Source organism: Seriola dumerili, unplaced genomic scaffold (assembly GCF_002260705.1).
Source record: "Seriola dumerili isolate Sdu_G_001 unplaced genomic scaffold, Sdu_1.0 BDQW01000025.1, whole genome shotgun sequence".
NCBI lineage: Eukaryota > Metazoa > Chordata > Actinopteri > Carangiformes > Carangidae > Seriola > Seriola dumerili.
The window spans coordinates 7,834,925-7,849,753 of NW_019174280.1; the positions used below are offsets into that span (position 1 = coordinate 7,834,925).

At 41.9% G+C, this 14,829-nt stretch overlaps 1 protein-coding gene across 1 annotated transcript; it reads right to left on the reverse strand.

Moving 5' to 3' along the window:
* Positions 1–4,690: 4,690 nt before the first annotated feature.
* Positions 4,691–11,659, reverse strand: trib2 (tribbles pseudokinase 2). Its single transcript, XM_022737895.1, has 3 exons — positions 10,327–11,659; positions 8,638–8,930; positions 4,691–6,203 (listed from the first exon to the last, which is right to left on the reverse strand). Exons 1-3 carry the CDS (start codon positions 10,594–10,596, stop codon positions 5,729–5,731), a joined length of 1,038 nt encoding a protein of 345 aa, XP_022593616.1. The 5' UTR covers positions 10,597–11,659; the 3' UTR covers positions 4,691–5,728.
* Between the last annotated feature and the right edge of the window lie 3,170 nt (positions 11,660–14,829).

Genomic DNA, 14,829 nt, shown 5'->3' on the forward strand with positions numbered 1-14,829 from the left:
ATGAAGCACCTTCATAGCCTACTGGCTCTACTGGGGGACGCCTGTATTCTGCCAAAGCCCAGATACAATAGCAGTGGTGTTTGAAAAGGGCCTTGTTGTAGCAGGATCGTTACACAACCATGCCATTAACCTTAATTGGAGTAGGTTGGTGGAACACAGAAAAACTTTCAACCCTCTGAGACAGCGGTGTTGTTCCTCTGGGTTACATAAAATCAAAATGGATCTCAGGCTGAGTTAATTGAATTACATCATACATGTATTCCTGCTGAGGAACTGAGGAGTATCTGAGGAGTAAGTGCTCAGATGTCACTCTCTCATTCTGCGTGCTGACAGAAATAAGACCATTACATAAACACACAGACATGACATAATTCAGGGTGAGTCACTATGTTTCCTCCCTTTGCTTCTGGGTAAACATGATGACACTACTGACTTAATTCCCATATTAGTTGTAATTGGGTGTAGCCAAGGAAACGAGCACATATGAGTATACATTAGGGGACATGGGAATGGCTCCTTTTAACACTGCTCCCAAAGTAAGTTTGTTTGTTCAGCTTTTACGGATGCTAATTTAGCCTCCAGGCTGAATAACCATCTCGATATGAGCGTCATCTACAGTGCAGTATCACATGTCTAGATTCAAATTTAACAAACATCCGTGTTCCTTCAACATTATAGGGCAAACCAGGTGTAAAGATCATTCTTCCTATTCAACGCATGAAATGTGGGAAAAATAATAACAGGGAATTCATCAATTTGTCAGCTTTGAGACTCTTTGGGTCTATCTAACTCCCACAGTAGGGAGATGGTATTATTAATATCTCCCACTCATCACAGAAAATAGCCCACAGTACTTCCTCTCTAAATCTGTTATCTCACACTGATATTAAGCTCCACAGAGATTGGATTGCAAAAGAAGATTACTGTGACAGCAGGATTTTGTAGGGCTGCAGGTCACTGCGCATGTTTTTGAATCAGCAGGGCCACCATAGCTTACTTGGATTTAAAATTTTGGACAAAAAAACCCAAACTTTTTCTATGAAATTAATCTCCCATTTAGTGTCAATGGAGCACTCCCAGACTGTATGATGGTTTGTCTTTCTGACAGAAAGTCAAGGACGTTAGATAAACACATTAAATTGCCAAAAAGGAAAAATAAAGTCCTTTCAATGGTTTTCTCCATTAACTGAATAGCTAAGGCATTGTCATAGTGTTTCAATAAACTGCAATCACACATCAATTATTCAGCTCAAACAGAGCCAGAGTCGAAGATGTTTTAGAGTGTTTTCTAAGTCTTGAACTGGTTTGTGAATGTCAACAGTTTTCACCATCAGCTTGACAGATAGGTGGAAATGCACTGTGCTGAAGGAATAGTGTAAACAAGAGATGAATCATTCCTGTCAACAGGCAATGCAGGCAAGCAGGGAAAGAAATGTGGCTGCCTGCAATTCCGGTCCTGGTCTGCACTGGCCTTTAAATCTTTGCAACCAGTAATAACATTTGTAACTAGAAATCTCTAAATTTATATATCCGGTCAGATTCTGTCAAAACAGAAACAGTGATATGGTTTGCCTGTGGAGTGTTGATAAAATCATTGTCCATCTTAGTTTTATTAAGACTTCACATTCACAACATATGGTTGAAAACATGTGCTCAAGTCATTACTGGAGGTGTGGGGTTTGAAAGAAGTGGGCATTTTGTTGGCAAGGTGGTCAAATGAAAGGTGTTATCAGACTGCATTGTGGGAATTAAAGGATTTTTTTTTTCTGTCTCTTGTGGGTTCTCCAACTCTATGGAAGTACAATACCAAGTGGCTGGGGTGACCCCTGAATCAGAACAACTTTTTGGGTTGCCATGTTCTGAAAAATAATTATATGTAGCTGTTGAGTCATTAATAAAGTCTAATAAAAGATTAAAAGTTTCCCTCGTTCTATTAAGCCATAAGAAAAAGTTGGTAAATAATCATGAATGTTAGCAGGTAATTGAAAAGAAGTCTGCAATTATAAATGATAATAGTTGTCATTAATAAATGAATTCTGGTCCAGACGCTGTGTAGCCCTTTCCAAGAAGATCAGAGGGGGGATAGACCACAATCCAAAAGTTTATAGTTTATAACCGATCTATGAAGCATTATTAAATGATATAATAACCATTTATAATGTCATGCAGCTTATACCTCCTCTATAAAGGGTGGCTTATTAGACAGTGGTACCTGGGGCACCCACTTAGGCTCAGTCCTTACTGCAGCGGCCATAGGTTAAAGTCTGACCCATGGCCCATTGCTGCATGTCATCCCTTCTCTCTCACTGTCCCTATCCAATTAAAAAACCTAGAAAAAACTGCCAAAAAAAAAAAAGAAAGTGGTACCTACATTTATTGCATCAGCATTAAACACAGTAATATATATTATAATCTAACACTGAATAGGGCTATATTGCACAGTGTGGGTAATTACTTTTTGATTCTTTTTGCAGATAATATTATGTTCTTTTAGTTAATACAATTTTGAATGCAGAAATATTACTTGAATGCAGTATTTCTTCCACTGAGGTATTTCTACCACTGTACCACAATAATTCTTCTATCACTTGTTGCCACTAGAGGTCAGCATAACATTCTCTAGCTCAAGTTCATGAAGGAAGTTACCTGTCCATGGAGCGCTCAGCCCACCACACTTATCCTTGCATCCTTTATTTGCATGACAGCAAGTTGCCGTTTTCAAACATGCTCTGCATATAAACTACTGACAAAACTGGAATACACAGCACCACAGTGATCTGTCAATTTCACATTTGATTACAAAGAAACTGTTGAGTTTTCTTTTTCTTTTTTTTTTATCTATCTGCCAGGAATATGTCTGGCCTAGAAAGCTTGTCAGAGTATCTCATTTGTGAAATCATTTTCAGTCTTCAACAGCCTGTCATCTTCTGTCAGCTGGAAGAGGAGGCAGGGCTTGTATTTTGATGTATCACAAAGTGTCATCAAAGCCAAGAAATGCAAAGGGTGTCACAGCAATCTACCAGTAGGTGTTGTGAGCAACGACCCATGACTTTAAATTGTCATTATGTGCCAAAAGACGTTCATTTATCCTTTATTGAAGAGAGAGAGATTGGGAGCATTTGGGCTATAACTGCAGCTATCTGCCTTGTCTGATAGACCTAACTTTAATCAGGATTACCCTGCATGAACATGACAGGTGGAAGAGCTGAGGGCGCACACACACACACACACACGTGCAGATGTTGGCCCACATACCCACATGCCAAAGCAATGTGTGAACAAATGGAATCTGAAATGATTTTCTTCGTCAGAGGGACTGAGAGATGGGAGGAGAATCAGCAGAGCCGGAGAGGGTCATCTCGCCCTGCAGAGCTACATTGTTGTCTTACTGAACAGAAGAGAGTGTAGTTACGGGTCTCTCATAAGAGCACCACAAGGAAAATTATTCAGCTTAAGAGCTTTCTCCTCATGCCCCATGTATGTCATCATTTCAATGAAGTGGGGCTGACAGAGCGTTTCAGATGGAGCAAAAGCCTTTTGCTCCTCACTTATTTGGAATCCATTCAAGTTCTGTCGGTGATTGCAATCTCATGATGAACTGGGAAGTGCTTTTGTTAGGGCACAGAGCCTGAGAGTGTACTGGAAGTGAAAAATAATTATTTTATATATGGCTGGATGAAAGGGGCTGCAAAATCTCCACATCAGAGCTGGAATCACTCAGTTTTAGCTTGGAGATGAAAAGCCTTCTCGTATTCTTGTCAAATTCTGCTGGTAAGGAGTCCTTTGATAAGAAAATAGTTTATGTTTGTAGCCAGTAGCTTTTATTTTGTATGTAAGGAACAGAAAAAGTCAAATTCAGTTCACAATTTATTTACTGAATAAATTTGGACAAAACACCAGAATCTGTTACGATACAATCAGAACATCTGAGGCAGATATCCCACCATGCACCACCCCCCTCTGTGAAACAAAAAGGACTAAACATTAGCACCAAATCAGAACCAACTTAAATAAAAGGTAGCTCAGTCTACAAAAACGATAAAAGCAATACTTGTTTTTTTGTTTTTTTTAATTGAAAAGCAACTCAGAAAAGTAGCAAATTGATAGTTTTCATATTTTTAACTTTTCTTAAAAAACAAGCACCCACCCACCCCCACCCCATCCCCCCACACCTTCTCCCCCTGCTAGGCAGGCTATAGCATTCATGGGGCACATGCCAATGACTAGATAAAAACACAAATTCAAGTAACATTGAGATACGACAAAACATGTCCACTGGTACCCATTCCGAGCATGATCGTTTCACAGAACCTACGCAGGCAGTAGAAAACTAACATGAGGTCCTGGAGTGAGCATGTTATAGCAATACTACCACTGAATATCTCGTATCAAGTTTTAAAAAAGAAATGAGGGAGACCGGGTGGCATGGGCTGTTGGGGCACAGGAATACTGGCACAGAAGATATTGTGTATTCTAAAACTTCAGACAGACTTTTCCTCTTTGTGCCTGTCCTGTGTCAAGATATTGCCTACATCATACATGAAAAAGGAATCTCTGAATAAAGAAAAACCCTGCAATGTATTTTAAATATATATATATTTCTATTTATTTTTTATATATATATATATTTATATTATATATATAAATATATATATACACATATAATATATATATATATATATATATATATTAGCTGTTACAATTTAAATAAATGTTACCTTCTCGTTCCTACAACTGAAGAATGAATTTAAATAAGAGGAAGCTAATTTTAAGAGGTGGAATCGTCCATTCACCTAACACATCAAGTGCATGACGCCATGTTTGGAGGCTTACCAAGAAAACGGTTTAAGATTGAGGTTTAGGGAGTGATATTAAAGCAGCAGTAACAACAGACTGGAATAGCTTAAAACAACAAAAAAAACAAAAAACAAATGATGGTTTAGAAAAGTAATGTTACTGAGAAATGAAAGTGTGGTGATGAATGAAATGTGGAAAAGGCTTACGAGACTGGAGGCAGAAACATACAAGTTACTGAAAACAAGGCCATTGAGGAGTTTGTGACTGTCAGAACTTTCAATAATGTAAAACCCAGACAAATGAGAGATGACAAAACTTAACTATGAAACAAAGTCGAGGTCAAACACGTTGATGATGATGATTATGATGATGAGAAAAAAACCTAAGCTGCTCCATTTCTTAACCAATGATCCCAGGGCAGGTATAATCACATTTGCTTAGGGCTTGTGAGTTCTAAACCTGGGTCTGTGGTTAAAATTGGTACCACCTAAAGCTGACAAAAAAACAAAACAAAATCTGTAAGAAAAGGTGTGGTGTTTCAGTTCACTTTGAATTGTTCTCCTTGGTTTCCTGTGTTCTTTTGTCCCTTCATGCTTTCCATAGTGTCAAAAATGGTGAATGTGTCTACTTTTATGAGCACCACATTAAACAAAACAGATCCAAAAAGAACATTTGCTACATTGTTTGCAACTTGCATGTCCGGCGGCAGCATCCCCGAATGGGAGGTGCGTCGCCAGGTGACGTATAGATGCCATTTGTCATGCCAGGCTCAAGGTTTTCCATGAAATGGTGGAAAAGGAAAAAGGATGGAAACACCTTTATTATGAGTGACAAATGTTCACCTATTAATCTCTAGACTACTGTTTTTGGCTCTGCTGTGAGCGTGGCGAGCTGACCGTGGCGGAGTCGTCCGTTTGTGCTTGGTGTTTGCTCAGCTGAAGAACTGCTCCAGCTCCTCCTCCATGTTCACCTCAGGCACCATCTGCTCCTGCTCTCTCTCTCCTCTGCCGTGTACTGCAACGCCCCCCAGTGCCCCGGAGGAGGCAAACCAGGGGTGCTCCAGTATCTCCCGAGAGGTGAGGCGCTCTGCGGGTTCCCGGCGGAGGATGGAGCGGATCAGGCACTTAGCCTTGGGTGTGAGCGTTTCAGGGATGTTGAAGTGACCCCTGCGGATTTTGCTGAACAGAGAGCCGGGCTCAACGTCATGGAAAGGGTAGCGCCCCACCAGGATGGTATAAAGCATGACGCCCAGACTCCAGACATCAGCTGCCTTCCCCGAATAGCTGCCGTTGGCATTGAGGATCTCAGGACTTACATAGGCTGGGCAGCCATGTTTGTCTGACAGGGAGTCATCATGACCGTCCAGGATATACGTGTCCTCAAGGCTCTCCAGCTTCACGAGGCTTCTGGAAACACACAAGGGGAAGAAAACCCATTTAGCATAATGATCGTCTGATAATGTGAGCGTTATTAAGTTATAATTACTACCATAGTTACAATGCTTGGATGCGAAATAAGAACAAAATACAAAAGACAATCAAGTGGAGTAATTTGCTCTGATGGACATCTTAAGTGTTTTAGATCCATCGCTTTTGGATATCAGAGGAAGTAGAGCACATAATGCCCTGGGCTTAACTTTGACATTTCCTTTCACTTAGATAAAAACCCAGCCAAAAAGCATCAATGTACAAAAAGGCTTTCCAAAAGACCCCTGCAATTAAAAAGAAACACAAATCACAGGTGACTGATCATCTGAAGTTCCATGCATTGAACTGTTTCACTCAGAGAATCAAGCACCTGACAATGTGGATTTTTCTTCTCCTGCTCCTCCCCCTCAAAATAGCATCTATTTGCGCTCTTCTCTAAACTCCACAATAGCAGCAATGATACCCTTGAGTGCTGATAATAATGGCTGGTTGTTCAGAGGCGTTGTCACTAAAGAATCTTGAGGGGCTCAGGCAAGAAAATTTTCCACATGCATGGTAAGAGACACTTGTGGGGCTATGCAAATGCTGCCATCTGCGTGTGAGGTCCGTGAGACACAGTGCTCTAGACAAAGAGCCAGGGTGTGTGATAATATCTACTGGGAAAAAGGAAACCAAAAAGCAATGGCTCAGACACATTTTTTTTGCCATCTGTGACACGTGCATGCATGTTCATATAACCCCATTCACTGGTTCATTGTCAGCATGGTAATTTCCCTTTATTAATATGCTTTAGAGCATTTTTTCAGATTTTCACATCAGGAAAATTCTATTGCTTCCTTGAGCCAAATGCCCATTGTTCCTCTGTGAGAATACAGCATAATACTGCCTGGATAACAGCTTATTTGGAGGACATGTGCAAACCTGCAATTACAGTAAAGGGGGCTTAGAGATACAAAAAAAAGACTTAGCCTTTTTTTTTTTTTTCCACAGTCGCACATTGTCTTTAGTTAAGCTATACAGGATGTAATGTGTGCTGATCCTAAAATGTGTCATGAGCTTGGTGTAGAAGGAAGAGATCAACAGGCCTTGTTGAAGTGGCTCTGCTGTGCCTCTGCTGTGCTGTGGCTCAAAGCCAACCTTTGACCAATGCTCTTTAAACAGGCTGCTCTTCTTTGGGCAAAGGCTAACAACACCATGACAAAATCAGGTCAGGAAGCCAACACATGCTGTGGAAGCTTGCTCAGGTATCATTTTATGTCTGGTCTTGTTCCTATCCGTCTGTATGCATACTACATATCCTTTTGTCATACATTTGAATTCAAGCCAGAACAGTGTCTGAAGTCTCTAAAGCAGCTTTGCATTCTCATCTCTGTACTCTCATGTCCACTGATCCAAGACGACTGAAAAGATGTAAGAGGATTCTTGACAGGCCATATAGTATATGTGACCCAATACTGTCCTGCACCATCACTCTTAAAATTCAGCCCCATCAATCATTCAATGGGGGGGGGGGGGGGACTGGAGCATCCAAGCCCATGAGCAGTCTGGTGTGACATCCAAGGTCATTGGACTCGTACTGAATATGTGAAGCAGCTCAACTTCCTTTTTCCACAGTTAGCGCCAAAGAATGACGTCATACTTTGAGACAGAGGGCAATGAGGTGCACACTGTGCCTCTGTCATGGGGTGTTAGATAAGAATGGGCTGAATGAAGCCTCTCTCAAAACCTTTAGTTTGGTAAGCAATGACATAAGTAAAAGTGTAATAAAATGTTTTGCATGTTAATCAGCATCTCCTAAAATTACAGAAAATATCTTCATTAATAAAAAAAAAGGTGCTCTAAGGTTGCTGTGGCAACAGACGCCTGATTACATGGGTGTAGTTTTCAAATGCTGCCACCAGGAGTCAGTAAAACTGTACTATGTAAGTATGATACCCCAGATTTTTCCTGCTAATCACTACAGAAGTGCAGCAGTAGCAAAAGCTCAGCTTAACAGATCATTTGTCATGCAAAAGCTAGTCCTGGTATCTTGTCTGTCCATGCTTTTCAGTTCAACAGAAGTCCCAGGTTGGAATACGTGCAACGATTACATTTTCCTGACATGATCTCTCCAAGGGTGATTCCATATGCCATATATATGCGTCATATATCCACTTCTTAACCATGTGCACAAAAACAACTGAGGGAGACACAAAGGGCTTATGTTTCCTGTACTCGGCATAACATCTAGGAGAGGCATGTCAGTGTTGCATTCTCTCAGTTTACACTATCCTCCGTGTAAGCTGAGATATGACACAGATATCACATACAGCAACTACAGATGAAGCATAGAAAAAAATAAGTATAAGAGTAAAAAAATGCTGAAAAGCCACAGTAAATTCTCAACGGAGACTATGGTTTTAGCAGAACTCACCTGTCCTCATTCTTGAAGACAAATTTCCTCAGCTTGAGGTCACGGAGAACCAGTCCGTTGTCGTGGCAATGTGCCACAGCCGACACTATCTGATAGAAGAGTCTGGCAGCTTCATCCTCCCGCAACTTCTTGCAGGTGCGGACAAAAGAGTGCATGTCGCCATAGCTCCTCTCAAAGAACACATAGGCTCGTGTCTCGCCTAGCAAGATCTCCAGGATTTGGTTAATATGCTGGTGCTGGCCCAGGGCAAAGTAGGCCGCCAGTGACTCCTGGTATCGGCCGATGTCAAAAACCTGCAATCATAACAAAGGGAAACATTTATGCTTACAGTCTGCATTCTAGTCAGTCAGACATTTTTTCTTATCTAGAGTGACTTATGAGTGCAAACATCTCATTAGGTTGTTTTGGTGTCAAGATCTTAGGGTGAGAACATCTGCCAAACAGTCAAGTTTTTTTCTCTTTCCCACTGGAGACACACAATTAAATCCAACTGAAAGAGCTTCAAATTGCCCTTTAATTAAGCAAAATGTAACCAAAATATGAGCAATCCACCACATTCTCATGACACCAGACTTGTTTTTAATTTTTTTGGCATAGGGACTGAGGTTACATAGAGGCAAAGTCAAAGCTTCATGTTAGTGCACAGTATTGTACTGCAGCCTGGTGGTTGCACTGTCCTTTTGTTTCCATAGTAACCCCCCAATTGATTTTCAGTACAACCAGTTCAGGTGAGGGGGGTCCTCCGCTAGCAGTCAATACATATACACCCCACAGCTCTCGAGATCTTAAGTTGTGACCTGAGCTTCCAGCTTGGCAGGAATGATCAATCCTGCAAAAGGGGATTGATTGGTGCTGTATTGAAACCAGCACGAAGCAGATGAGGTCAAATAGCAGTTAGCTCACAGGATGTGCTAAAGGCCATTAATTTGTTATTGCCATGACAAAACATTATCTCAAGTCAAAAGGTACAGATTATTGGATATGTCATGCCTTATGAGTCCAACCGTGCATGTAAATATCATCTCAATCCATCAAGCCACTTGGTGTGGAAAGGCTCTGAGGGAATAGTGGTTTATTTCTTATGGTTAGAGAAGTCAATGCTGCAGCCACTGTCACAGCAGCTGGCTGAACTTGTAAAGTTCTCTAGCCTTGTGTGTTTTTCTCTCAATACAACTGTCCTCAAAAGATTTCAATTAAAAATATTTGATGTCAAAGATGCAATATTACTATGCTTATACCAAATATAAAACCAAGGCTGAAATGATTATAGCATCACACTATGAAAAAGAGAAGCCATGGGTAAGCTAGAATAGCACTGAGAGGAGTGTGTGCGTGGTTACTCACTCCTTTGTCAACGTTACATCATGCAATCCAAACCACGCAGCTCGCCCCATTCACTTTTTCCATTAGGCTGCTCTGCCAGCTCTCTATTTACAATTCAAACAATTATTCAAAAGTTGAGAGGGGTGGACTTGCTGCAATAGCCAACACATAGACACCAACTATATACTTCTCTGTATAGTATGTTCAATGCATTTGAGGCAATATATATTGAAATAAAACCAGTCATTCATGTGGCAATGCAAGTGCAATGCAAAGGTGGTGAGCTTGTAAGAGCACTACATTTTGTTCTGAGAGACTATTTTGGGAACATGAAGGTAGGACGACTCCACCACATTGCCTACTAACCTTACATACGAGCTCTTCCCCGCTGTGCAGGTGGGCGGCTCTGAATACGTGATCTCCCTCCAGTGGCTCCAACAAAAGGTAGTCCCCGATGCGGGAGATACAGTGCGAGGAGTCCGGGGTCTCCGGCGGGCTGGGGGACCCGAGGTTGGGACTGAAACTCTGGTGCGACTCTGTAGTCCTTAAGCAAGATAATTCTTCAAAATCGTGCGATTTGTGCCGCGATCTCCCATAACGTGAAATGTTAATTGGATTTGACCTCTGTATGTTCATGAGGAATAAGTGCGATAACTCCACAATATCGGGGGCCTTCCTCCTGCTTGTTCTTCTCCTCCTCCTTGATTAGTGGACCACTTTGTTGTAAACTCAGTGCAATTTCAAATCGTCCGATACTTTAGTAATTCTTCAACAAAGTACAAAAAAAAAAAACAGATGAATTGATTTAGCTGCAGCCTGCTGCTGGAAATGGCAGACTATCAACAGGCAAAGCTGGCTCGTTGGTTTTCATACAAAACGGGGTCTGTAATTTTTTTGCAGTTCAACTGTTCATTTGCCCCACTTTTTTTCCATTCAAGAGATAAGGCCAGGCAAAAATAACTGAATTACTGCCCCTAGCCGACTGAAAACCCTTTTCGCAGACCTGCTGCAATTTCATTAACGTAAGCAGTGCGAACAGGCACGAAAAAACTGCAACAAAGGCTACCAAAAGTCGGCTTCTACAATGAATGAAGAGAGCTAAGTTAAACCGCAGCTTGTTTGCTAGCTTATCTTGCCGGTTAATGGTATGGCACGTTTCATAAAACGGAAACAATTTGTTGAAAATAGCTTGCAGGCACAGTAAAAAAAGCAAGAGCAAAATGTATAAAGCAAGTTTTGCAAGCTAATTATAGCGGCTGAATTTAGCTGAAATTTAACAGACAAATGATGGCTAGCAGGTGCAGAGCTAACTAGTTAGCTTCCTTGGCTAACTAGTACCAGGTCAGTGCACGGCCTTGTTCCCCAGGATCATATCCATGCACGGCGATTGTCATCTACCACATAAGGAGAAAACCCCATCCGGAAAAACTGCTGTAGCTCTTTGTGTGCGGGAGTCGACGTCCTCTCTCTTTCTCTTGGTCTAGTCCAATGGAAGAAAAGTGTCGTCTGTCTATTATGTCTGCTGTTGTAAGGTGCTGGAAGGAAGGAAGGGACGGCCGGCCGACTTTCCCAGGCCTATCCCTTGATTCAGCAGGACATCCTCTCTCCCGTGGTGCCGCTGTGCTTCTTACGTGGCTGGGAATCTAGTCCATTCAGTGCGGAGGGAGGCCAGCCGAGCTGCACACACTGCACACACTGCGCCTGTACAGAGCGAGAGAGCTGCCTGGCGGAGGGGGTTTCTACAGGGGCACGCGCGCACACACGCACGCGCTCACACACATACACTAGCATACCGATCCGCCCCCTGACGTCACTCCCACATCGAAACCCCATTGGCTTCCAACCCGAGTTATAATATGCAGTGCAATCATGTGAGAACCATGTAGTGTGGATACACCCCCAGGAATCTGAATGCATCGCATGCTGGTAAATTGGATGGGGAGGGGGGAGTGGAGGTGGGAGTGAGAGTATAACTACTGTACGTGCTGTGTTACAAATGTGTTTCCTCCTGAAATATCATTCAAGGGAAAGCGAGGGGGGATCCCTACAGTCGTGATATTATTTTTTGCTTCACCACCAGTATGGTGTCATCTAAATGAAAAACACTGAATGCAGCCATTATATTAGACTGTAAACAGTGCAAATGCAGCAAATGGTAAGAATACATGACGTGACAATGGTGTGACTCACTGTTGCATTGCAAGCTTCTTCTTCTGTAAACAAAATTACAGTGAACACAACAAAACCATGCATTATGATAGTACACTATGAATAAAATAAATTTACAATACAAACTGCAGTCTAGGAGCATGGAACACACGATGACAAAGAAGCTGTGGTTAAAGCTCTGTGTTTGAGGAAATTGCTTGTTTGAAATGTAAAAGAAAGATATTCATTTTGGTATAATATGGGATTATATTCCAGTTTTTTGTGCCAATGTTAAAGAAAAAGACCACAGAATTCATTAAGAGCTGGCACATAGATGTGTGCTTTTAAAATGTCTCTTGTAATGAATTCCTGTCTTGCAGAGTTGTTCCCCTGTAATATATTACAAAATGAAAGATGGAAGAGGTTCATTATTCATTGTTCTTCCTAGATTACTGGGGGGTGTGACAGCGGGATTGTGCAATTCCATGTAGGAATCCGGGGCGGTGAGAGGAATGCTTGCAGCTGGATGCAAGACACTGACAGAAGTGTTCGATTTAACCTTTATTCCCTCTGCTTGCAGGCAGTAGCAGTGTACACACGCATACACACATACACGGACACTATTCTAAATCTTCGTTTCTCGCTGCCTGCCTGAATAAGCCCCCGCAACATGGAAATGCATTTTTCACACAGAGGCCTCTCATCTCAGAAATGGTGGTTCACAGTTGCAGAATGTGGCTGCACCCACAAGCTTTTATATTCCAGTCCTCAAGCTTATGTGTATGTATGTTTCTGGGTTCTGTGATATAATCTCTGTGAGTCACCCACTTTATTCTTTGCCATAATGCTTGAACATTCCTCACTATAGAATAGCTTTGCTTTTGTTTCACCCATTCAGTTGAAAACAATATGAACTATGGAAAAGTTGCAGGTTACTACAGTCTGCATAAACACAGTGATACATTGTTACCATAGCACATTTTCTGTTTCTGTTTTATGCCACCACATCCTTGCATTTGCCCATCACTCTAGCTCCAAATGGGGATTCTGTTAAGCCTAAACCACAGCTGTGCATGAATCAGAATAATAATCCCCAAAGATTCCTTTTGCCCCCATTCCCTGATACGCTGTGTGACTCATTCGCAGTGAAGAGCAGCACTCGAGAAAATCCATTGAGGTTCATCAGCTCTCCAGACACGCCTACATGCCGAGGAGTAACGGCAGGCTGCCCCAGCAGTGCCTTCCAGCAAGAGCTTATGACTGTGTGTGTGTGTGTGTGTGTGTGTGTCTGTGCGTCTGTGTATGTGTGTGTGTGTGTGTGTGTGTGTGTGTGTGTGTGTGTGTGTGTGCGTGTGTGTGTGTGTGTGTGTGTGTGTGTGTGTGTGTGTGTGTGTGTGTGTGCGTGTGTGCCATTGAAAGAAGATGTGTCCCATGGAAGACTACAGAGGTCAATGAGGACGGGTGAGCATCTCTGAATCCCCGGGTGATGTTACTCACCAACTTACTAATAGGCTGTGTTGCCCTGTAGAAAATGATCTAAGGTCAATTTCCCCTGTAGTGTTGACATTACATAAAGGCCTCAGGGTTTGGAGCCGCCAGGGGAATGTGTTTTCCATAGTGGTTGCAATCAAGTGAAGTTTATTAGAATGAATCATGAAACTGACTCAAATGAGAGTTGTTTTGCTTGCATTGTACATTCAGAAAATAGCCGATATCCCGCTGTCACATAAAGTAACAGAGCTAGCCAGCTCATGTTGACACCAGCAAGAATCAGTGCTGTCACATCCACGCCCTGTGGGTAACTTCCACTGAGAAATTCAATCATATGCGAGAAGATAGATGCAGCGGCACAGGACGAATGAGATCATTCAGAGAGTGTGAGAGGAGATGATATTAGGGAGAGCGAGGCAGGAGGACGTAGGATGGAAAAGCAGGCAGCAGGCAGAACTTGATGAGCGGTGGAGAGAGTGGAAGAGAAAGGGGAAGAAAGAGAATGAAAGTGACAGAAAGTGTTGTTCCTCCCCAACGTCGCCTTTTGAAAAGAGGGGAAATACTTTCTGTCAGCTAGTGAGATGCCAGCTGGAGAGTTGAGCAGAGGAACAAATATTAATACAAAATTGTACTGAAATGTGGGAGTAAAGGGCACTAAATCAAACCAATAAGGCAAAGATGCTCAACAAGGCAAACATGACACTCACTTTGAGTCATAATGAAAGTGCTGACATCAAGTTAATATCAGAGGTATTTTTAGTTTTGTTTTGACTGCACACCCATCTCCCATGAATTCTTTAGGTTTATTTTTATATTTACTGTTGAGAATTATACAAATTCCCATGATGCTCATTCTTTTTATGACCCATAGTGAGCGTGTCGGTACTGGGCAACAGCTGCAATACCCTTCAATTTCAAGTGAGAGGAAAAAAACAAGTTATTTTGGGGATGGGTACATGTGCCACATTCTGCCCTCCATGGCGCTGTGGGACCTAAGGCCTGTTTTCAACCAAGAGACTGAGGGAGAGCACTACAGATTCCAGGGCAGGGATGAAGAGAGGAAAGAAAACAGGGAGTGGGGTGGACAATGTTGCACTGATGATACGATGATGCTCACATTTCCTCCCATTCTTTTTTAATAATCTGCTTGATACAGCAGCTCGTCACAATGCAATCATAAAGAGTAAAGATTTTTTTTTTTTATATCAATTTAAAATCAGATATATCCAT